The sequence below is a fragment of the Anopheles bellator genome, chromosome 1 (assembly GCF_943735745.2).
Source record: "Anopheles bellator chromosome 1, idAnoBellAS_SP24_06.2, whole genome shotgun sequence".
NCBI classification, from domain to species: domain Eukaryota; kingdom Metazoa; phylum Arthropoda; class Insecta; order Diptera; family Culicidae; genus Anopheles; species Anopheles bellator.
The window spans coordinates 9,578,120-9,600,943 of NC_071285.1; the positions used below are offsets into that span (position 1 = coordinate 9,578,120).

The 22,824-nt window shown below is 49.1% G+C and overlaps 4 protein-coding genes across 4 annotated transcripts; 2 read left to right on the forward strand and 2 right to left on the reverse strand.

Moving 5' to 3' along the window:
* The first annotated feature begins 5,078 nt into the window (after positions 1 to 5,078).
* LOC131205576 (uncharacterized) lies at positions 5,079 to 6,583 on the forward strand. Its single transcript, XM_058197731.1, has 3 exons — positions 5,079 to 5,084; positions 5,186 to 5,366; positions 5,427 to 6,583. The coding sequence occupies exons 1-3, from the start codon at positions 5,079 to 5,081 to the stop codon at positions 6,581 to 6,583; spliced, it is 1,344 nt and encodes a 447-aa protein (XP_058053714.1).
* Positions 6,584 to 7,086: 503 nt separating this feature from the next.
* LOC131207296 (apyrase-like) lies at positions 7,087 to 9,276 on the reverse strand. Its single transcript, XM_058199911.1, has 7 exons — positions 9,094 to 9,276; positions 8,801 to 9,026; positions 8,530 to 8,739; positions 8,174 to 8,464; positions 7,828 to 8,112; positions 7,678 to 7,753; positions 7,087 to 7,617 (listed from the first exon to the last, which is right to left on the reverse strand). Exons 1-7 carry the CDS (start codon positions 9,243 to 9,245, stop codon positions 7,139 to 7,141), a joined length of 1,719 nt encoding a protein of 572 aa, XP_058055894.1. The 5' UTR covers positions 9,246 to 9,276; the 3' UTR covers positions 7,087 to 7,138.
* A 394-nt stretch (positions 9,277 to 9,670) lies between these two features.
* LOC131205591 (uncharacterized) lies at positions 9,671 to 10,393 on the forward strand. The gene is made up of 3 exons (XM_058197756.1): positions 9,671 to 9,733; positions 9,820 to 10,134; positions 10,208 to 10,393. Exons 1-3 carry the CDS (start codon positions 9,671 to 9,673, stop codon positions 10,391 to 10,393), a joined length of 564 nt encoding a protein of 187 aa, XP_058053739.1.
* Positions 10,394 to 20,330: 9,937 nt separating this feature from the next.
* LOC131205613 (probable cytochrome P450 6a13) lies at positions 20,331 to 21,775 on the reverse strand. Its single transcript, XM_058197790.1, has 2 exons — positions 20,863 to 21,775; positions 20,331 to 20,803 (listed from the first exon to the last, which is right to left on the reverse strand). Exons 1-2 carry the CDS (start codon positions 21,758 to 21,760, stop codon positions 20,331 to 20,333), a joined length of 1,371 nt encoding a protein of 456 aa, XP_058053773.1. The 5' UTR covers positions 21,761 to 21,775.
* Between the last annotated feature and the right edge of the window lie 1,049 nt (positions 21,776 to 22,824).

The following is a 22,824-nucleotide window of genomic DNA, read 5'->3' on the forward strand; positions in this document are numbered from 1 at the left end:
CACTTCGAATGTACCCAAACCTAGCGTGGTAATAATTCGCTTACCTTCAAGTCATTGTGTTTCCGAAGTATTTCAATATCCAAATCGATGGAATGGTTTGTGATCGGCCCCTGTTGGTGAAGAACAATTGTCATATTTGTGTACGTGGACACGGTATTTTCAACCTTCGTGATTATTGGAACCAGCTATCGAAAGAAAAGATATTTCAAGAAGATTACGAGCACTGAGAACCAATATAACTATAGACCGGAACGGAGTATTACGAATGGGTTTGATGCCGATAAATATGCTGATGAAAACAACGTCACTAAAACTGGGACCAGACGCCATTGCATTCTGTACTTAGACGAAAACACCACACGTTACTAACAGCAGATGCAGTAAAAATGAACGCAAATATGTTGAAAACCGTCATGCAAATTTCATGAAAATATTGCATTTTGCAGTCAATTGATCTACTCCGGTAGACGATCACTACAAATTGTCGATCGAGAGGTAGATTTGTTCGCCAATTTTATGGTGATTGCAGATCTAGACAACCGATTCCTGTTAAATGCACAATGTAATGTAATGTGATTTCGATGGTAATGTGAGTGGTGTCAAAACACTTGGGTGCGTTGCGTTTCACTAAATTAAATGGTTTTGAAAATATTTTCCAACCACCGCCAACTCTATTATACAACGATTTGTTCCCTGCAATGGAAAACCCTTCTCCCTTAAACTGTTTTTCATCATCTCAATGATTAAAAAAATTAATAAACGCGAAGGTTTTTTTCATTTTTAACAACACACTTGAAAAAGTTTTCTTTATTTATGCTCTACAATTTTCAACATAACTTGATAATAATCAGACATGTTTAATAATAACTCGTTACTTTAAAACCGCGGATAAGTTCATCAACCTTTACTTCGCGCAGGATATCGAAATAAAAATCGTTGCTCTGGTTATGTTTGTTATTTTTGCTATCTGTTTTCTGTCAGTAGGGATCAATATCTATTGACGGTGTCTACACGCACCAACGTTCCGTACACTTCAAAGTAAAGCATCGGTATACGATTAAGGCCAGACTGAATCATTATCTTTAGAAGAAAGTTTGATTCGGGCAGAAAACCAGGAATGACAGCACGAGAGGGCCTAATGTTGTGTGTGAAATATGTACCCGGTGCGACTGGACATTTGGTGGGGAAGTTTGAATCCTCATACAAAACGTCATATATAATCTTTAGCAGGCGATTCTGTGATGGGTTCTTGATAAAAGAGCAGAGGTCCACCGTTCGGGCTACGATTAATTTCGGCGCTGTGCTGTTATTCAGAACGACATGGTACGATGCAATGAGCTGTGAAAAGAATTGCAAAATTGTACTTGTAAGCAAACCGACATTGAATAATCATGTCACATAACCGTTTCTAATGGTAAACTTGTAAGTCCATGAATAGCATACCTTCATATCCTTTAATTGTCGAGAAAGCTGAAAATCCAAATCAATCGACTGGTTCAAGACCGATCGCGTTTGCTTAACGTTTGCTGTAGCGTTGAAATATTGAAAGTTTTTGTTTAGCTCAACACGCGTGATTAACGGAACAAGCTGTCGGTGTTAAGGAATTGAAAATTAACTACTGATGCTGCGACGGAAATGATGTCGAATTAACACAGACCGTGGAATACTTACCGTGACGAGAGAGTTTGAAACTATTGCACATGTTGATAAAATTACCGTGAATACGAGAATACGAGCTACGTGCATCTTGTATTTCTGACGATATGGTAAGACTGATGCCGATGTCGTTTAAAATCCGTACTGCAACTGAGTTCGCGTTAGCGTAATCACCGTTGATTACAGTCGGTGGTTAATAGTGTTTTTTTAAGCAATCTACATTTATTTACTTTGATTGTGCCATTGTTGTTTTAATTGAGCACTGCTCTGCCTTTAATTGTAGCTGTCTGGCCAAAGTAATTATTTGCAAGTCGGAAGTCCCAAATTTCAATCCCCAACAATGTTTGAGCAGGTAAAGACCGCTCGGCGGTTGTAACCGGATTAATAAATAATTAAACAATGTTTTAGAGTTTTGTACGGCGTACGACGAACTCATTGTCGGGCAACGCGTATACACCTCGCCAAGCTCCGGTGGGCTGGTCATGTCATGAAAATGGCGAACCAACCTGCAAAGTCCTCCTCTTTGCTATACCCCGTCTGAGATGGCGAGCTTGCATCGACGATAATGCGGATGCCCTATTGTAGGCCAGAACCTCTCGGCACTTGTGATGATGTATGGTAAGACTTGGTTTATTTTCTTTCGTTTCTGATCAGATTTGATCACTATTTGGTGCCCCCTAGTACTCGTACCGTCTTGCCATGCATTCCAACGTAATATATGGGTTTCTTATTACTGCCCAACTGAAACAGTTGCTTCAGAAAGAAGCCAGACTCGGGAAAAATGCCCGGAAGCGCCATTCGGAACGGCTGAATGTTGTTTATGTAGTAACTACCCACCTTAAGTGGACATTGATTGGGAAGATTGGAAGATTGCAGCACAACATCGAACACGACTTTTAGCAAGCGATCGGTCGTTTTATCCCGCAGAAAGGAGCAAAAGTTGATCGTACGGCCCAGGAAAGCATTTTTTCGAACAGCTCCACTTTTGGCTACAACGTGATAGGACACTGAAAGCTAATGGAGACCGTTTAACTTCCGCTGCACGGCATAAGAGTTTCATCGCTTCGCTTACCTTCACATCGTCCAGCTCGCGACGAATGTCGATCTTCCAGTCGATGCTCTGGTTCGTCACCTGTTTTGTCCGATGAATGTATGCGGTAGCATTCATATAGTCGAAGTTTTTACTGATTGTAATACTTGTGATCACAGGGACCAGCTAAATCGGAAATGAAACATTACGGTTTTGCCGGAAGCGCCATGCGCCAAAATACGTACAGAAAGCAGAGGGCCCGCTGGCTCGGTAAAGTGCATCGAAGAAATTACCAGCAACATAGCCAATATCGCAAATACTATGGCCATTTTTCTAGGCGCAAAAAATCCAACAGGTCCGCTACACCCTTTGGGGAGACTTGTACTAAAGTTAGAACAGAGTCGAGCAGTACCTTTATTCAGTATATCGAAATCGAGATGCAAATCACCGGAAATCGAGGTTGTTACGACCTACATTATGATATTATTATGGCTGGTGATTATGATATTATGGTTGTTCTCGATTTATGTTTCAGGCAAACATTCTACTTATTAAGAAGGGGGTGGAAGGTGGGTCTCTGTTCTGTAATTGATATGGTGACACAATAAATTCTGCACGGAGCGGAAGTACACGCGCGAAAGTATTGGATTAAATTGGTTTTTACGTTGAATAGTAGAGTAAGAGTCATCTAGAAATTCGAAGAGTCATCTTAGGCTGTAGGTCGGTTCATTGTACATTTTGCCCAGATAAAGTTGCTCGAAAACTCAATTGCCTTCCGGCAGGAAACTCGAAACACTGATGAGGCCAGGGAAGGTTTCCACACAGCATACGTCGGTCAAAATGTGGCAGCCCCGGTCTCTTGGCGTTCTACTTTCTTCTAACATTCATGCACTTGTAATTGCATTTCCCTTTAAAGTCTGATTGTTAGAGGTACGAGCTGCGATCGCGATAGAATGCAAATGACAACGATCGTACCGCTCTTGACATAAATCATAACCGTGATAAATGTGATCATATTCACGTTTGCCGTAGTTTTGAGAAAATTTTCAAAAGCACTGATTTGTTTCGGCGTTTGTGGTTCAATGACGTCCCGTCACAGGGCAACTTTATGATGGGTTTACTATTAAACACTCGCTTTCGGGGGCTTTCCAGATTGGATTGGTCAATTAACGTAAACTATGCGAAAAGTAAACTATCGACTGTGCCACGAGGATAGTCTTTTGTCCGTTGATGATTGAAACGCGCTGGGCCTGATTAGATCTGATTAGATTGGACATATTAATTGAACGAACCATTTTGAGCTTTTAATTGTTACACGTTTTGCCACTTCGTTTTTCATTGAACCCGGTATTTGGATGGGCTAGGCTAGGTTTAGCTTCGCACTATTAGACTATTAAGGGATTTCGACCGGTTTTGCTATGATTTTGAATTGTTTTTTGATCGTCAAACTTAAATGAATCACCCAACAGAGTCCGAAACAGATATACTTGCCGCCGCCGATTTGTTTGACCACAAAGGCACTCTCCGTGAAGAAGCCCGGCATCGTGATGCGGCCGAGCTGATAGTCGCGAATGTAGTAATGGCCTGCCCTCATCGAGCAACTCTTCGGCAGGTAGCTGTTGCGTGCAAGTTCATCGTAAATTAGCTTCAACAAACGGTTTGTCTCAACCTTGGTCGCGATAGGCACGACCTACGGAGAGCAGATCAACCACACTGAAGTCTTTCCTTACAGCCCACACGGATGTCCTCAAAAGGATATCATCAAACGCACCTTAACGAAAGCGACTATAGTTGAACAATTGACCAGTAAAACAATGATCGTTGCTGTTGCTGCTACCAGTACGTTAGCCATTGTCGGTTTGCTCACAACGCGTTGAATGCCAAAAAGAAACTAATTAAGAACCGAAATCATCAGAAGGCTATTATCTGGGCAATTTGTTGGCCACCAAATGGGGGTTTTTACAAAACAATAAAATCATTTAAAAACTGTTATTAGGCAGCATTTCGCAACATATAGCAGCTATTTTTAGAAAACGATTGGACCGACCGCCACCGTAAACCTTAGCAAGTTCTGTGTTGGCAAGTTTATGGTGGGTAATCAGACGCGTTAAGCCGTTCAGTGATGCGCTCAGCAGACCGTGTGAAGGCTGCACGTGCTAAATGAGCTCCTTTATGTCCGGACATTCGTTCTTTCCGCCCTCCGGACGAGAAACCCATACTGCACAAAGAGTCTGCCCGTTTACGATGTTGTTCTGGGTTAGTGAGGGAGACCCCTCTTTATATCAGCAAATATAACTTTCTCCACCAAACCGCGAGACAGTGGTGCGGATTGTAAGTTCCATGACCCCCGGGGTTGATTCGAGCCACCCTCCGGATTCCGTTATATCGTGTGATGCGTGTGAGTTTGTGTGCGGTAAGAACGATTCCCGTTAACCGCGGATTGTTAGACCGCTGCCTCACCGACAACTTCATTTGCCCCGGAGAGCTCCTCGTGAGAAGACAGATCTGCGCCAGCGTGCGTTAAGACCTTTAGACATGCTGCTAACGTACGTGCTGGTGCTGTTGCTTAGCCTTAGGGGTATTCTGCCGCGTGTGTACATCGAGGACACTACCGACGCTACGAAAAGAGTACCGTCAAGTAGTGAAAAGGTTAACCCATTGGACCCAGACGTTGATCCAGGTAGGTTTCCTGCTCCGTCGAATAATTCGGTAGTCAGTTCCAATCCTACTCTTCCTGCAGCCTGCAGCATATCGTTGCAGCGCGATCTGTCGATCATGCAACCGCTACTGCTTGAACCGGGCAGTGAACGATTCGTTTGGCCACGACTCAACGGTACCACGGTTGAGCTGGACGCCGGCCAGGAGCTGGAACTGTTCTGTTCCCATGGCTTCCGGAAGGGATCGCCCGGTGGCCAATCGAAAACGGTGCTCATCACCTGTGCCGGGGATGACGGGTTCACATTCGAGGCGGACCGTTACAACATCTCTCAGTTCGCGTGCCAAAGGCCCGTGTTCCACGTGGCAGAACGTACCGGTGGCCAGTGCTTCGCCAACGGCACTACGGTGCGGATCGGGTTCGAACTCCCCGGCGGACGGTTTGCGCAGCTGTACGAGGTATGCTTCGACGAGGAGACGCTTCGAACACACTACGTCAAACATCGGTTAACACCGCACAACGGCCACCATCAGCGGGCCGTGAAGAGACCCGCGTTCCTGCAGGGCAACTTCTACGACGACCTCAAGATGGGCTCCGTTTACTCGTTCGCCACGCAACGGGCCACACTCGAGCGCATCCTGGGTAGCGCCGCCCGGGCCGATGCTGTGCTGGACAGCAAACGCGGTCTGTTCTTTGCCCGCGGTCATCTGGCGGCCAAATCGGACTTTATCTACGGGGCACACCAGCGGGCCAGCTTCTGGCTGCTGAACGTGGCTCCCCAGTGGCAGCGATTCAACGGTTTCAACTGGCAGCGCATCGAGACGGGCGTCAAAGCGCACGTGGCCGAAACCGGGCTCGGGCTAACGGTGTACACCGGAACGTACGGCGTGCTGGAGTTGCCGGACGGAAATGGCGATGGGCAGGCAGTGTACCTCGACTTTGACCCGGAGCGGGATCCGGTGGGACGCGTTCCGGTTCCCAAGCTGTTCTACAAGGTACTGATCGACGAGCGGGCCCGGGCGGGTATCGCTTTGATCGGGGTAAACAATCCGCACGCCACGGCAGATGAGATCGCCGAGCAGTACGTGGTGTGCCGGGATGTGAGCGAGCGGATTGCGTGGCTGCGCTGGAAGCGTCACTCGATCCCGGATGGGTACGCGTACGCTTGCGATGTGAATGAGTTCAACGATGTGACTGGCCACTTGCGGCTAGCGGAACCGATCCGCAAGCTACTACTGTAAGACAATGCTCCTTTGTGGAGGTTTTCGAATGAAAAATAAACTTACCATGTCTAAGAGTGGAAAATGGCACATTTCTTTCTAATTTCCCGATTAACCAGCGTTTCAGAGGATCAGACTTCCTGATGACGGTGAATTCCTGGTGAATTTTTAAAAAAATCCGAAACCCGAACATTCCTAAATTTGACTAGGGAGCAGAAGCAGCACCAGCAGCTTGCATGCAATATTGCACACAACATTTGGTTTCCAAGGCTTGTGTGCAATGTTGCATGCAATACGATCGCGAAGCTTATGTGGAAACATTTCATAACAATATTGCATTATACGATATAGCAAACAATATTTTTGTGCAATTTTCCGTAACTTCCCGATATGTTAACATGTTTCTTTTTAAGTTGAAATCCTTCGCACGATGTCAACGCAAGGTGGTGTTGCCAAAAAAGCATAACGAGGAGGACCAAATTAACAGCTAGAGCCATCCGTATACACAATCTACGTTCATAGGGTGAAACCTAATATGGTTTCCCCATTTGCTTTTATTTTCTCTTTATCCACTTACTAACCTTTCGTAAAGCTTTCCCGATCGAAATTCCTCGTGCAGGTACCGTTCGTGTGGTGCGTTACGATAACGCGCGGTTCCGCGAACATGTCCTTCGTGATGGTCTGTTTCTCGTGAATGTAGTGGATCAGTACATCCGAGTCGAGTGGTCCCGTCGTGCGCTCCTTGGCATGCTTCATCATCGTGAAGCCGTTCCGACCGTCGGCCAGATAGGAAGTGGTGGCCACGTAGTACTCTTCCGCGTCGTCGAGCGAGGCTTTCGTCTGGGCCAACTTGATACTCTTGACGCGCTGGAGGGGCTTCTGCGTTAGGTCAATCTCTACCGTCAGCCCGGACACCTGCATGGTGTTGTAACGAAACTCGTCGTCGAGCGTTAGCGACTGCTCGATGGCCTGCCGAAGGTCCTTGCCGCTCAGCTTCACCAGGTCCGCCGATGAGCCGTACGGGGATGCCTCGATCGCCAGCCCGTTCGTGATGTCTGTGGGAAAGCGAAGTCAGTCGGTCGGTCTATGGAATGGCGAATCGATTCGCGTCTTACCTCCCTTGCTGATCGGGTTCCGGAAAGTACCCGCCAGCACGACACCGATAACCAGGGGGCGCTCCGTGTTCGTATACTGAAAACCCAGAGCAGAAGGCAAATTAATTAATTAATCCGGCAGTTGAGTTCTTGTAGGTCCCGTTCAATTACGTTTGCGACGAACGAATCGGCCACCAAGCTACCGAGCGTACACTCGCACCACCGGCACGATGCATGATCCAGCAGAACCTCCGTTTTGCCGATCTTCTCGTTCCCCAGACGCGTGACTTCATCCCGCCACGGCTTTAGCGCCTGCACAGCTGCCTCATCCTGCGCGATGTCGTGCGTCATGTAGATGGGATGGCCCTCCCATCGCTGGACCTCGCCCTGCTCGTCGAAGTACACCGTCAATCGGCCCACGTACTTACCGTACGAACGGGCTTGCGTTATCAGCACCTAGTGGGGTTTGACATTGAGAGTTTTGAAAGGGTTCCCCGGTTCCTCCTCGGGGTTTTACCTTATGATTGTTGCCCTTATCGACGACGACCGGATAGCTTTCTTCGACCTTATCGTTGACCCGATCGTACGGAGTGTTGGCCGACTGGTTGAGGAGCAGCGAGTGCGAGTGGGCTCCCACGATCACGTCCAGGAGCTCCCCGGCTTCCTGGGCCAACTGCTTGTCACCGTCCAGACCGAGATGTGACAGCACGACTACGATGCCCACACCCTGGGATTTTAGTTGCTGCGCTTCCTTTCGGATCGCTTCGACGGCATTCGTGAACGTTACCTTCCCCGTTGGGGATACATTCTGTGGAGCGGATATGGTGCCTGTAAGTCACGTGACACGTGTGGTCGTGGCTTTTTCGTGCTTACGTGCGTTTTGTCGTACAGGGCTCCGATCACGCCCACCTTCCGCTCCTTCACGTCCCGCACGATGCTACGGGGAATGCTCACGCCTTCGAGTGCCGGTTCGCCGTTCTTTTCGAGGTTGGCCACAATGGTCGGAATACCGATGGCCTGCAGTTCCTTCAGGTAGGGCGCCAGACCCTCGGGCCTATGGTCGAACTCGTGATTGCCGAGAGTCTAGAGAACGACGCTGTGGTTAAAACACACGGGGTGGACCACTAGGTTCCGCACTAGGTACCATCGCATCCGGAGGCAGCAGCTTGATCAGTTGCGCCGTAACATTCCAGCGGAGCAGCGTGTACCAGAGCGTGCCCTGGAAGTTGTCGCCCGCGTTCAGGTAGAGTGGGTTCCGGTCACTGTACTCTTGCTTCAGTTGCTTGATCGTGTGGTACACCCGAGCCACACCGGCAATGCACTCATCCCGATTCTCACAGGCCGCCGATTTCAGGTTGGTTTCGTCGAACCTGCAACAGAGAGCCGATCCACGGTTCAGCGTCCGTCTGTCGTCTGTTTGCCTTCGGCGTTACTTACCGCGCGTGCAGATCGTTGATGTGGATCAGCGTCAGGGGGAACTCTTTCTGGCCGCCCGCACCAGGAACGTTCTTGGTGTGAACCGATCTGTGTCCTAGCTGTAGCACCAGCAACGAGATGAGCAGCACCGAAGCACTTCTGGAATGATCCATTCTAGGCGATGCGATCCGTACCTGGGACGAACTGCTCTGCGCGGTACCAGACCTTGACCTGGCTGCCTTTTATAAGGCGGTGGCCCCCTGTCACGGTGCACCGGGCCCATCTGTGCATGCACGGAGTGCAAACCTACGCAACGGACGGGCAAAGATTTCGCAAATCGACTACGCAAACATTACCGGCTCCTCCCTGGGGCAGACACGTGCGAAGCAGATTAACCCTTGGGCGCGGACCCTTTGACGGAACGTCAAATTATTCCGTCACTCGTATTTTGGGCGAACGGAATTTGGGATTATTTGTGCGGAATGATTGCTGGCCATTACGGCCATGTGCCGTAATCTGATCGGGGCAGGAGTATAAAATGAGGTTTCGCTTGAGTTCAGCGTGACTCCGAGTGTAGGTCTGCAAGCCCCGCTCTGCAATGGTCAACACGTTGGCGTGGATTCGGACCCTGCCCGTGACGGTGGTGGTCTGTTTTGGTGTGGTAAGTTGACCGGACCGGAACCTCCGGAATCCCAGCAGCCATGGCAGGGAGCTGATTTACCCCGTTTTACCTCCCCACACCGGCAGATCTCGGCTCGGCTGCTGATTACAAGGGTTGACTACGACACCAACCCGGACTACGTCACGATGAGGGTGCGAATAAACAATGAGTCGGTGGGCAGCACGGTCGACATCGAGGGCACCCTGTTCGTCGACCTGACGCAAGGCATATTCGCCGGGATCGAGGTTGAGACGAAGGTGGACGGCGAGTTCACGTCGGTGGCCGGCACCAACAAGGAGCTGTGCGGTGAAGCAGATATGCAGCTGGACCCGATGGTCGCACTGCTGAACGAGGAGCTACATAAGTTTGGCAACTTGACCTTCATGTGCCCGTACCACAAGGTTCAAGGTTGACGTTGCGGTTCCGTGCGTCGTGATAGTATTAATTGCGCGATTTCTACACTCTCACCCGTAGGGCTTCTACTCGGTCAGCCGCTTCCACATGCCGGACGACCACATGGCGGTCACGATGCTGCCGGCCGGCGACTACTGTCTGAAGATGGACCTGATGCACCAGCCGGCGAACGAGACCAAGAAGGTGCTGCTGTTCAAGCTGACGATCTACACTACGCTCACGCCAAGTGGTCCATCCGTCGAATAAAATGACGCATGAACGTAACGAGCCGATCCGGCTTGAGATCCGAACATGTTCGATGCTTGAATCAGATCAGACTTGTGTCGTGTTTAGCCTTCATTCTTTCCACGCACGTGGACATGGTACCTCCAAAAACCCCATCTACGCCCGGTGTCAGCAATAACCGGACCGAACCGGGGGTCGTTTAATTTGAAAGCCTATGCCGGCAAAAATTTGCATATTAATCGAATGAGACAGGTCGTACCGGTCGGGAAGGCACCGTATAGAGGATTTTTACATACCACCGACCGATGCACCGACTTGCATCAATCGGGCTGACCGGCCGAAACTGATCAACGAAGAGCCGTTCCGTTGGTCGTTTGGATGACTTCCGAACCCGGGCCGCCGATGGCCCCACCGCCACCAAATTGATCCAGCAAACCAGCTTGGGGTTTGAGTGTTGTGGGGTGAAATTGAAATCGATAGCCGTTGTTGTTGGGGATCGGCCGGTCCGGGAACAGTTTATGCATTTTTAAATGATTGCCCACCGTTTCGAGATGGTCAGCAATTTGTGGGTTATTATTAAAACTAGCCGAAGCGTAAAAAAATCGTGCTGATTCGGCGGAGGTTCGCGGTCGTTACCCGGGACGGAAGCGTAGTTTTATCAAATTTAATGTCTACATCACCTCGACGTAAACGGTGCTGGGTAGCAGGGCCGACCAACGCGGAAACAATTAGTTGATTGTCGTACCCGACGACATTAATTTATTCGGAAAAGAGTTATTATAAACGGATGCGTCAGGCCGCTATTTGTTTCGCCAGCCCGCACTCAATCGGTCAATAGAAAGCTTGAGCCATCCCTATTCGAACAGCTTTGCGAATTGCGATCTTAAACATTACCAACATTGCTGCGGATAACGGACAGTGGGACAGCCGATGTCGATGGGAAACGAAGCGATTAACTTGATTGAAATAAATTGACCCTGTAATCCCTTAGCCAGGGTCACCGACTGGCTCGGCGACGAAGCCTTCCGACCAAACCGTAAATTGCTTCCAGAACGCGTGTGGCGTAAACGGGAGCGTACGAGGATCAAAGTGTCCTCCTCGCCTTGGCGGCACCGGACCGAACGGTATTCCGTGCTGTTCCCGAATAATTGTGCATGCAAATAGAGTCTAATCATGAATTGACACCCAATTACCGGTCCGGTGGTTACGCTCGCTCTGGGAGTGTCTAAATTATGACGTCTGGACCCCGGGCAAGTGGGCCCGGGCAGAGATTAGTGACAGCACGGGTGAATTGTAATAAACGAGCTCACCAATGTGTGCGGTGGGGTGTGCCGCCGGATGATAAGGACCCTTCCGAGCACCGGAGATGGTGAATGGTGCCATTGGCGGACAGTAAGTAGTAGATCAATATTTTAACTACCAAAAGTAAGTAATAAGAAAAAATTTTGGCAATTGAAGGAGGTCACAAGGAGGAGGAAGGAGGAACGTTTGAACTAAATCGAACTTTGACTAAAAACCGCGTCTTCCGCCGTATGGCTAACAATTGATATTGTGGTAAATCAGGATGATTGATTATTGCTTTGAGAAATATTAACTCACCAAAACTTTGTAATGTTACTCGAATTCGGCAAATGTTTCCAGTGCTTCTAAAACCCATCCTAAACCAACCGACATGGAATGAAAAATCCTTTAATAAGCCAAGCAACGCTCTCACTGGGTACATCTAGTATTTTAATAACGATTTTACACTGACACTGTCAATAGACAGCCATACACAGTAAAACACTTACAGTAAAAAATCGAAATTAGGCAGTATTTGAATCAGATTAACTGCCATTGCCACAGTCTACACGGTCAGCTGTTATAATGTACTGTGGCATTTTAGTTGGTCAGCTGTGGTAAGCAGGTGTCAGATTCGAGCTGTCAAACCGCCAAACCTTGGCATTCGGTTTCCGGATTTCACTTTCTTTCCGTTCCGTTTCGATTCCTAGAAAGTGCATGAGCTCGACAAATTGTCCATCGGGAAGCTAAAACGGTGTCCGGGTACTGATTAGCCATTGCGACCCATTCGAAAGTTTTGGCACCGTGCAAACGTTTCACGCGCGACGCTGTTGATAATTTCTACGATAATCATGGAGTACTTACCGATTAACGACCTACCAAACGAAGTAAGTGCTGTTAGTTTGCAGATTGTTCAGGTAAAGTTGCTAAAAAGTAGTTGTTTTTTTTTTGCAGCTGCTGGAGCTGATATTTGACCATCTTGACGTGGACGATCTGAAGCACGCATCTTTGGTGTGCAAGCGATGGTCGGATTTGGCCTTTTCGGGCCGGCGAACGGATCGTGTGACGCTAGTGCTAGATTTTCCGTCGGACGAAGATTTTCTCCAAACCAACCGAAAATATCGCCACCTTAAGCTCGTAAAAACTGAAAAACTCACATACTCTGCGCATGTGAAGGAATTTTTCCAAGCGTTCAATGTTTCTTCATTGCGCATAAAATACAGCGATATATCCTACTCTTCGTTACGGTCGATTTTGCTCGAGGTACCCAATCTGCAGTATTTGTCGATTTGTTTAAAACGCGAACAAATGAACACAATGGCTGAACCGCTTCCAGTTATGAGAGAATTAGAATACTTGGAGAACTACAGTAACAATCCGGACAGCGCACTTCCTTGGCATACCATCGCCCCTTCTTTGCAAGGTCTGAAAATGTATTGTGATTATGAGGACCAACTGGAGCAGTGGAGCCTTTTCAGTGGCCAGTTAAAGCAAGTTTATGTTACTTGCTATCATACCAACTTATTGGACCGCTTTTTCGAAATGACGTTTCCTCTTCTAGAGGAATTGTCAGTAAAATCGACATTTGGTCATAGTGCGTACCAAGCAGAAAACGAATTTTTTCGAAGAAACACCTCTTTGCGGCTTCTTCGTCTCGGCGGCATTTACCTATCTGAAACGTTAGTTCAAGACATCACGAATCATAACAAAAAGTTGACGTCTTTAGAAATCATAGGTGCATATGACTGTGAACGTGACCGTGCATATGAAGATAACTGTGAAGAAGGATCGTTGGAATCTCTGGCGCAACTGACTGAATTAAAGGTAAGCATGTAACGTATGACCCTCTGTTCCATCGTAATCATGTTCGATGTGATTTTTTCTTGCAGCATCTACGATTACAATATCTGAACACATGCATTTTGCGTGGATGTGAAGCGCTTACCTCGCTGCAATCTTTGTGTATGAATAAAACAACGTTTAATGGGGGACCGCTCCATTTCCTGAGGGATCTTTTCAAGATTGCGCCGCAATTGAGGTGTTTGGAATTAGGGTCTGTCGTGATGGCAGAAAGCGTCGTGCTGTACATTTGCAACAATTTCTCAAAACTCACTCGTCTGCAGTTGACATATTCCGAAAGGGTAAGAAGACTCATCGCTTGCCATGGCAGTGTCACGTAATCTCGGTTTGATTTTTTTTCTCAGGTAACACGCAATGGTCTCTCCGGAATCGACCGATTACCGCATCTCCGGTATTTAGAATTACGCTTGTATGCTACAAACACATTATCCATCCCCATCCTTCCTCAAAACAAAGTTCGCTGCCTTACACTTCAAATGGATTATGTAGTAAGTGAACGATGCGTCTGACGCATGATGCGATCATTATGAATTAGCCCTCAAATTATGATCTTAACTAAATTTTTCCCTGACTGTTATAGTCCGATGAACCTGACCTTCTTCTACTGCCGGAAAGTTTCCCTCAGCTTGACCGATTGAACTTGATCAACTGGTGCTTGATCCATCTTCGTGAGTCTACTGTCGATAGGTTACGCCAATTGCTTCCGACGTGCGCAATCAAAACATATGGCCATCTTATCAGCAACACCAATCACCAACATATGAAAAAATGTATTTCAAAGTGGCCCAAAAATGAAATGATACCGGTGTGGGACAAAGAATGGATATTTAAATATCGATGCCATGTGCTTTGAAGGACATTACGCGATTCCCCCCTTAGATCCGGGATTAGGTTAACATTCTTTGAAGTGGTGGTCCATTTTGCATAAATATAAGAAATGGTCAGCAGATCGTACTTTGCGATGATCACCCTTCTAATGACTAATGACTTCCAATTTTCTTTCTAATTAACTTCGTTTCTGGCCCTTTATCGCATCAATCTGTGCGACTGAATTTTATCGGGCCGACGTCATCGTTCGTCTTCGACTTCGCAAGTCAATTGTTGGGAGCCCAGTTGCGGACACCGGTTAATGGTGCTAATTGTCCGCGCTGATGAACTGATTCGGGAGAATTCGGGATTTCTTTCCACGCGCCCAAGCTGGATTCGCCGGAGGGACGAATTGGTTGGGCGCGGCCACGGCGTCAGTCAGGCCCGAAACGACGATGGGTAGGGCGTGTGTTGAGTGACAGCTGATAATGGGGACGTTTGTCGCCGAATGCGAACAATTCAACCGTCGTATCATCGTGTCACCGTGCCACGCTCCTGGTGCCGAAGGGTGGTGGCCCACCGGTCTACAGTGGTAATGATTACGACTTCACGGGGTGACGTGCCTGATGTCCTTTGGCGTCGACTCTGGCGAAAAGATTATCGCTCCGGGTGTGCCGGCTAACTGTCCTGCCGCTGGCAGGCGCACCTCAGACGGCTCACGCGATGCGGCAAAAGCTCATCCAATTCGCACAGTTAGGCTCCAATTTACGCTTGATGCTGGCTTGAGCCTTGGAGAGGACACGACAGTTTGCAGGGCGCACTTTTTTGCAGCAGGCATCAGCTCGTTAACGCGGGGCAACAATGAAAGAAATCATCCTTTACGGGGCCCGTTTTACGTTCTCCCATTAGGAGCGCTTCCCAGCTGGTAGGCCATCCGTTTGATGTCACGTACTCAGTACCGATGCTAGTAGCTTCATCGTTAGGAAGCCATCACTCGAGTGGCCCGTTATTTGCTACGATTTAAATCTTTCCTCAGAAGAAAACTCTTAAATTGTACGCCAAAATTGCGCTCCATCACGGCGTCTCTACTCGGAGTTGGACAAGGAATTCAAGTGATAATAATTATATTTCATTATATTTCTAACCCAGACGAGCCGAACACGGTGGACACAGTTTATTATTGCCGCAGAGTGAACGCCACTAGGGTCCGGCCGATCCGTACCTTGATCCGTTTCCGAGTCAGGACACTCGCTGGTGGAGAGAAAAATCTTAATTAGATTTTTGTCCCACTCGGATCGGCCGGAAAACGGTAGGAGCCATCTTAAGCCATTTCATTAGAACGGCTGGTGGGGAGGCAATTTTTTCCTCATTACTTGCCACGGTGTGGCGGGCACCGGAAGTCCGAGAGAGCGAGTGTCGGTAATTGACGATGCGATGTAATAATGTGGCCGCGCGAGAGAGAGAGACACAGAGAGCCAAAAATAGATTACTTTTAACACGCCGCCCGGTACCGTGTGTTGCGAGGGAGAAAGGTGTTAAGCTTCGCCCCGGCTCGGCCCGGTAAGTTATGGACACTCGGGAGAGTCGTAGAATTTAATCATACTTACGGTCATCATTTTTTTCCCTCCTTCGGCTTCGCTTGCCTTCAGGTGCATACGGAGGTGCAATGAAAATGGCATTTACATTGCAGCGCCTCTCGGCTACTGTTAGGCTGCGTTCCGCGTTTTTCGCTTTCGGAAACCCATTCAAAGGCTGGGTTCCGGTTGGCAGGGAACGCTAGGATGCTGATGTATGGCGCCCGCCCGAAGTAAATTAACATTTTTGCTGGTCCGCACACAAAACTTCCGGATGATGAATGTGGCAGGATCAACGCTAGAAAGGAAGGCAATTTGCCAACCGGCACCGGGTTTGTCGCTGACGTCGACGACGCGCCCATAATTTAATCCTATCAAACATTTTGATTCGCGTGAACCAAGGCCGATAGCTTGTTGCATCGCCACAGCGGCTCCCAAGGTGCGGATGGGCTTGTTTTACCCAACTATTCTATATGCGGCCATAAATTTCTCCAAAGCACGCTGGTCACCGCAGGATCCGCTTAATTTACCCGCCCCGACCCGGGCGTTGGGAAATAAATCCGAAATTGACAGTGCCGCTGGAAGCCAGCCCGTGTGGAGGGACCATTGCTGGTCCACCAACTATTGAGAGTGTTCGGATTGCGATAGGAACATTTGGACGGGCCAAGGCTCGTATTGTTTCACAAACTTTCGGTTGCGCATCAGTAAATCCTGGGTATCGTATCCTGGGCCGTTCCTTTTGCGAGCTGAGGCCGCAGCTTGTGAGCGATTTATTAGGGTCTGAGCAAGGATGTGATTAAGCATGTCCAGTTTGCTTTTATCTTATTTAATGCCATTTTTTTAAGCTCCACAGTAGCGCTTAATATTAAATTTAAACACATCATTACATGGCTCCAAATATGACGTTCCTGTATCGTGTGTGGGGTCGCATCGTTACAGTGCTGGCCGCATCTGTCCGTTTCTGTTTATCATTTCTCGCATCTCGCATCCGGGCTCCGAAGCACCCCGGATGTGCAACAGGAAACTTTTCTCGAAACCTCACCCGTGCCCAGATTGGACATGCAAATCCCTCAAGGAACCACAAGCCACCCAACGTACTGGGGGGGGGAGGGCCACATGACGCTCCGGGTCCTGTGGTTGCTGTGGCCGAATCTATTGTACTTTGTCGGAATTGGTACAGCTCAAACCCAGGGCGTCGGCGACCGTTTCCCGGCGAGGCGATGGGAGCGATGCAAGCGAAATAAATTAAATTTCCCAAACAATAAATTGTGAAATTTTCAATTAGAAATCGCCCAACCTGCAGCTGCAGCACCCGGGTTTCGTGCGCTTATCCAAAAGTAATTTTCGGGCCTCGGCCACTACGACAACGACGATATGCCGGCCGTTTTCGGTGGGAAGTGGTCGAGCATTTCCCGGAAAAACCAAACACGGGGGGGTGGCCGCACGAACATCACACGGTGACAGCCGATATACGACGACGGCGAAGGGGTGGCCGATATAAAGTACGGGAAGATTTAAAACTGTGCACACAATTGTTACGATGAATGGAGCGTTTTTTCCCAACCTTTAACCAGCATTCGGCCGGCCCGGAGGGTTGGCTCGACTGGTAAGTTGACAGTGGTACAGTTCCGAAGTGAAACATTGATCGAAAGTTTATTTCGAAAGTAGATTTTCCTCTCGGTTGCGGCGGTTGACCGATTGGTTTTTCCGGAACCTGGTCCCCACCGAAACGGCCGTCTCTAGCCCGTCTCGTAACTCGTGGTTCAAAGTTGGTCTCGAAATGGCCGCTCGGTTCAAGGAGGACATTGTTTCTTGTCTGGTCAACCGCAGCTCTCGTGTGGAGAATGGGGCCACGGAGCGATGCCCGTCCATCCGCTGGCCTCGGGTATTTAATTTCGGTGGCAAGTTGTAACATTATACGGAATATGCTCTCAATCGTACGGTGGCCGTAAGTGCTTTAAGTGTAATTTGTGCTCGGCAGGACCTTGATGATACCGTAACTGGAGGTTACATTCCTTGGTAACTATAAATTACACATTAGTCCTTATTAAATAATTCCTTTCATCGCTACTAATCTCATTCCTTAATAGTGCAAGTCTTTTAACGGGGACGGAAATGAAACCACAGATTCCGTGGCAAGCTGCTGCCTGAGTTACATTTGTTACGAAATTTCATTATGCAAACCAACGGTCCGCTTGCCGAACGGTCGCCGGATGATTGCCGAGGGCACCGAAAATCGCGCAAAAATGACCGACGGCCGAATTCGCACCATCCGAGCGCGACAGGCCCCCCATCCGGTCCGGTACCGGCTGTGACAGGCCGACCGCACTCCATATATTATGGTAGTTATTTAATTTGAACAATTAATCAAACTCCAACTGCGCCAAAGTGCGGGTCAGAATAAAGGCGAAAAAGGTCGCCGTCGCAAGGTCGGGTTTTCGGCGATCCAGGAAGAATCTTTTATCTTAAATTAATTTCAATGTGAGTTTTTGAATAACAAATTAATAAATGATTGAGAAGACTATTTGGTTTTATTATTCCAAATTACTCCAAATTAACAGGATTATTAGCAATAATACCTCAAAGTGATCAATTTATCATTTTGATTCAATTCAAAGCTACGTGAAAGCTTCAAACCATCAAGTCCAGCTTATCCTGGACAAGTTTTAGTATCTACGACAATTTGCTCATCTGTATCAAAACTATCCAATTCCCCTATGGGACTGTTCCTGTGAACTGCCAATCCTGTTCCGGAATTTCGTGGAATAATCGTGAAAAGGTTTACATTTTACAAGAAAATGTCCATTTTAATTTAAAGTTTCCCTCCGCGGTGGCGCATTTTAGCGAGGAACAAATCACGCTCGAGGTTTGCCCATTTTCGTTTGTCTCCCAGTTTGATGGTTTAATCAAACTTTCCCAACCAACCACGTGGCGTATGTGGTTAGATGGCGAAACACTTGCAAAAGGGCTTTCGGGTCAGCGTCTATCGAAGGTGTACCGTGACCCCTCCCCAGGAGGGCCCCAAGCAAAATAAAACACCAAGGACCACCGGGCGACCCGTCTTATCTCGCGACGCGGAACCGAAACAGATTGTATAGTTTCGGAATGAACGGGGATGCAAAGAAGCTACGCCGTGTCACATGCTGTCACGCCGGTGGACTGCGGCAAGGAAGCGGAAATGCAATCTTTTCTCCCGCGGCCAACGAGGCGACTACAAAGATCATTTCTATTGCCGGGTGCAATTTGATTAAACCGTTCCAAGTGTATGTCGTGGCGCACCTTGATTCGGGGACGGTCGACGGTGTTTTTGCAACATGTCTCCACGCCGGGGGGGCGGGCGGGGGGATTCCCGGCGAACCCGGCGATGGGAGTGTGGAGCTGCCACAACTTTCGTGCGACACTGTCAGCGAAACGAGTTGACACTCCGGCAATTGCATGAAGCGGACCCATGCACCAGGAACCAGGACCACCGGTTTCCCCCCGGGTTGCTGCGCCGGTCTCCAATGGGATCGGCCCACTCTACACTGCATCCCTGAACGGTCCAGAACGGCCGTTAAGGACGCCACAAAAAAGAACGGCACATCCCATCCCGAAGGCCTGCAGCGATCCGATGTGACAATGTCCTTTTTTTGGCCGGGAGTTTGTTTCGCGCCCATATATTTTGCTACCATTTTTTTTTGATTCCCGACTTTTTTCGGTGGCAAATTGGGTTCACCATTTTGCCCAATGTTTCGACCGAACCTTTCGGGTTCCTGCCTGCCTGGCTGTCACGGTGTTTGGTACCACGCTGTCTGACCATCCGGCGGACCCGGCGCTTAGAGCGAAAGCGGAACAGAGACAGAAGAGAGCCCGTGACACCGTGTTCTTCCTCGGACCGGTCGGTTTTTATCCTTTAATATCCATCACACTATCGGCTGGCTGGCCATTCTTGCTCGCTGTGCCCGGCCAAGTTATGAGGCTTCGGACGCTTCGGAAGCTTGTTACCTTCCTTTTTTTTTGTTCTTTCGCCCAAGTCTGGAGTGCGGACCATTTGCCGGGGTGCAAAATTTATATCTTTTAGTTCTGTAAATAAATCATGTCATTTTGCATTTTGATAAATCCCGCTTCCGGTGGAGTTTCCGATGGAGTTTTCCCTGTCTCCCTGGCTTTTCTGCCAGCCTTTTTGTAACTATCATTTTATACTTTCGATCATTTCTTTTTGTTCGCTCCTTTCAGAACACACGAGCTGAAAGGTCATTGGTATTGATTTATTTTTATTTTTGCGATCATGCTTTTAGCTTTCTTTTCCTTATTTTTCGCTCCTCTGCGACTTTAGAAATCCTTTAAGAGCCATTGAGAAATTTTATAACAGTTTTCTGCTCTTATTCCCTTCCCTTCTTTTATTATCAAACGATATTTGTAGTATTTAAATTTAATGTAAATAAGCGAAATAAACATCAGACACTTAAAAGCATAGAGCTTCTACAACTTCCTCCGCTTGGGTCTTGGGTCGTAAGCGGCTCCACGTGCAGCAGTACCGGGCCGCTGCTCTGTATCGTCACCGAGTTTTTGGCGTACGCCAGCGGGACCGGAGTGTTGGCCCCGAGGCGGATACGAAAGTTCATCAAAACCGTGGCCAAACCGACGCGCGACTGCATCACACCCAACCGCTTACCGATGCAGACCCGTGGACCCTCTCCAAACGCCAAGAACGTGGCCAGGTGCCGCCGTTCGGCCAACGCTTCCGGTGCGAACCGGTCCGGATCGAAGCGCTCCGGATCGGGATAGTAGCGTTCGTCGTGCTGAATTGCGTACACCGGAATGAGGACCTTGGTGCGGGCCGGCAACACAACATTACTGTCCGGAATGTGGTACGGTTTGCTGGACAGTCGCTGGAGCATCGGTAACGGAGGGTACATCCGGAGTGATTCTGAAAGGATCGTGATCGTGTAACCATTCGCTTCACTCCACCCCACGTTCAGGTCTCACCATTGATGCACCGATCCAAGTAGTCCATGTCGGCGATCGCTTCGTAGCTCATCATGCCACCGTGCTTCCGGAGTGCCTTGAGCACGCAGGCCCGGGCCCGCTCCTGGCAGTGCTCGTTCCGGGCCAGCTCGTACAGACAGAAGGTCACGTTGGACGAGGAAGTCTCGAAGCCGGCCAAGAAGAACCCGAACGCTTGCGCCTTCAGCTCGTCCATCGTGAGGCCCCCATTCGAGCCCTGGCGGTGCAGCTCGATCATCATCTCCATCAGATCGTTCCGCTTCGGACCGTGACGGGCGGTGGTGGTGGTGGTCCGCATCGCCACCGTGTCCTCGACCAGGCGCGAAAAGAACTCGATCACCTCGTCGTGGTTCACCTTCAGCCCGAGTGCGTGGCCGATCGCCGGATACAACCGCAGCACGGTGCTGACGAGCTGCGAGTGACGGGGCCTCTCGAACACCAGCTGGCCCGATCGGCGGAACATGCTCTCCGGCTCGTGGAAGCTGTTACACTCGATCCCGAACGCACACCCACCGACACTGTCGATCATCATGCGCGCACTGACGTCCTTCATGTCCAGCTCGGCACCCTCCGTGCCGACCGTAGCGCGCAGGAACTGGGTAAAATTGCGAGCCACATCGAGCACCAGCGGAAACATGGCCCTCATCCGACCGGAGCTAAAGCTGGGCGTGAGCTTCGAACGGATCGTCTTCCAGCGGACACCCTCGACGCAGAACAGATGCGCGGACAGCGGGTCCACCCGCTCGTTGTGGTACACGCCGTGGTCGGGGAAGTGGCCAAAGTCACGGATGAGCACCGTTTTGATGAGTTCCAGATCGGTGATCATGATCGCCGGCTGAAGCGTCATGAACAGACCGTAGAACCGGTACGATCGGTCCATCTGACGGTACAGCGCGGACGACACTTCGGCCGGTGACTTGTGACGTAGCTCGGCAAAGTTCCCCAGCGGGAAACTCGCCGGTAGTGTCGGGACATCCCGAATCGCCCAGTAACGGTAGTGACGTTTCAGAAGCGCGTTCACCAGGGCAGCGATAACACAGAGCAGTCCAAACGCCACGGCCACATCCATCGCGAAGCGTGTGTTGCGAGATTGAAGTGCACGCAGCTACTAAATGATTGCAACCCGTTTTGGCCGTTCCGCCCTTGGCTTCGAAGTGTAGATAGCGTGTAGCGTGTAGATAACGCCCGGTAACGGGTGATGCGTATCGTTAGCTTGTAACCGGCTTGATCAAGTTATTTGCTGCCATTTTGACCTGCAGCATTCGACGTTCGAGAACTAAACTCAATCTTATTTTATTTGGAGCCAAATCAGATTCGAACCACTAACACCTATTGCGATTCATTGGCAATGTGGGTCAGTTTCGGTTGACACGCTCGTCTTGTATCAACATAAGCGCAGGGTATCGTGATAAATGAGATAAACTTGGCAAGTCAGCTGGTTTATGATTGTCCTCATTATCGCGCCACTTTCACGGTAATTTACTACCCGATAACGAAAAGGCCATTGTGGACACGCTTTCGGCATCCGGATTTCGTAGGAGTTTAAAATGTCTCACAGTCCCCCGGAATGTAATGTGATCGATGGTGATTAAAACCCCCGCCTCGGTGGGCCCGGGTTTGAAGTCCCCCCCTCTTATTGGGCCCTCGGAAGGCTGTTAATCGTAATTTCGCTTACCACAACGCCGTTGGCCCCTTTCATTATGCAACGCACCCATTGAAACGCAGGTTAATCCTTCAATTTACGTAAAAAACGCGATGCACGCGATACAATTGAATGGCCCCGTATTTAATCGGCTTCAAAACTAACCGAACCGAGCCGTTATTTGTAAACGATTTTTAAATATGTGCACGCCGCTCGATGGTGGTGCTGAAAAATATGTTGCGACCCCCTATTTGCGACCACTTTCATCGGGTCCTTCTTCGGTGCCCACGGGGGGGTGCAAA

What these genes read in the sequence shown, in the direction of transcription:
- LOC131205576 (XM_058197731.1), top strand. An exon ending in GGACCCAGACGTTGATCCAG is followed by an intron (nt 5,367 to 5,426) that starts GTAGGTTTCCTG and finishes CTCTTCCTGCAG; the next exon opens with CCTGCAGCATATCGTTGCAG.
- LOC131207296 (XM_058199911.1), bottom strand. Translation starts at nt 9,245, where the DNA reads ATGGATCATTCCAGAAGTGCTTCGGTGCTGCTCATCTCGTTGCTGGTG. An exon ending in CCGATTCGTTCGTCGCAAAC is followed by an intron (nt 7,754 to 7,827) that starts GTAATTGAACGG and finishes CTGGGTTTTCAG; the next exon opens with TATACGAACACGGAGCGCCC. An exon ending in GAACCCGATCAGCAAGGGAG is followed by an intron (nt 7,618 to 7,677) that starts GTAAGACGCGAA and finishes GCTTTCCCACAG; the next exon opens with ACATCACGAACGGGCTGGCG.
- LOC131205591 (XM_058197756.1), top strand. Translation starts at nt 9,671, where the DNA reads ATGGTCAACACGTTGGCGTGGATTCGGACCCTGCCCGTGACGGTGGTG. An exon ending in TGGTGGTCTGTTTTGGTGTG is followed by an intron (nt 9,734 to 9,819) that starts GTAAGTTGACCG and finishes CCACACCGGCAG; the next exon opens with ATCTCGGCTCGGCTGCTGAT. An exon ending in TCATGTGCCCGTACCACAAG is followed by an intron (nt 10,135 to 10,207) that starts GTTCAAGGTTGA and finishes TCTCACCCGTAG; the next exon opens with GGCTTCTACTCGGTCAGCCG.
- LOC131205613 (XM_058197790.1), bottom strand. Translation starts at nt 21,760, where the DNA reads ATGGACCGATCGTACCGGTTCTACGGTCTGTTCATGACGCTTCAGCCG. An exon ending in CTTGGATCGGTGCATCAATG is followed by an intron (nt 20,804 to 20,862) that starts GTGAGACCTGAA and finishes CGATCCTTTCAG; the next exon opens with AATCACTCCGGATGTACCCT.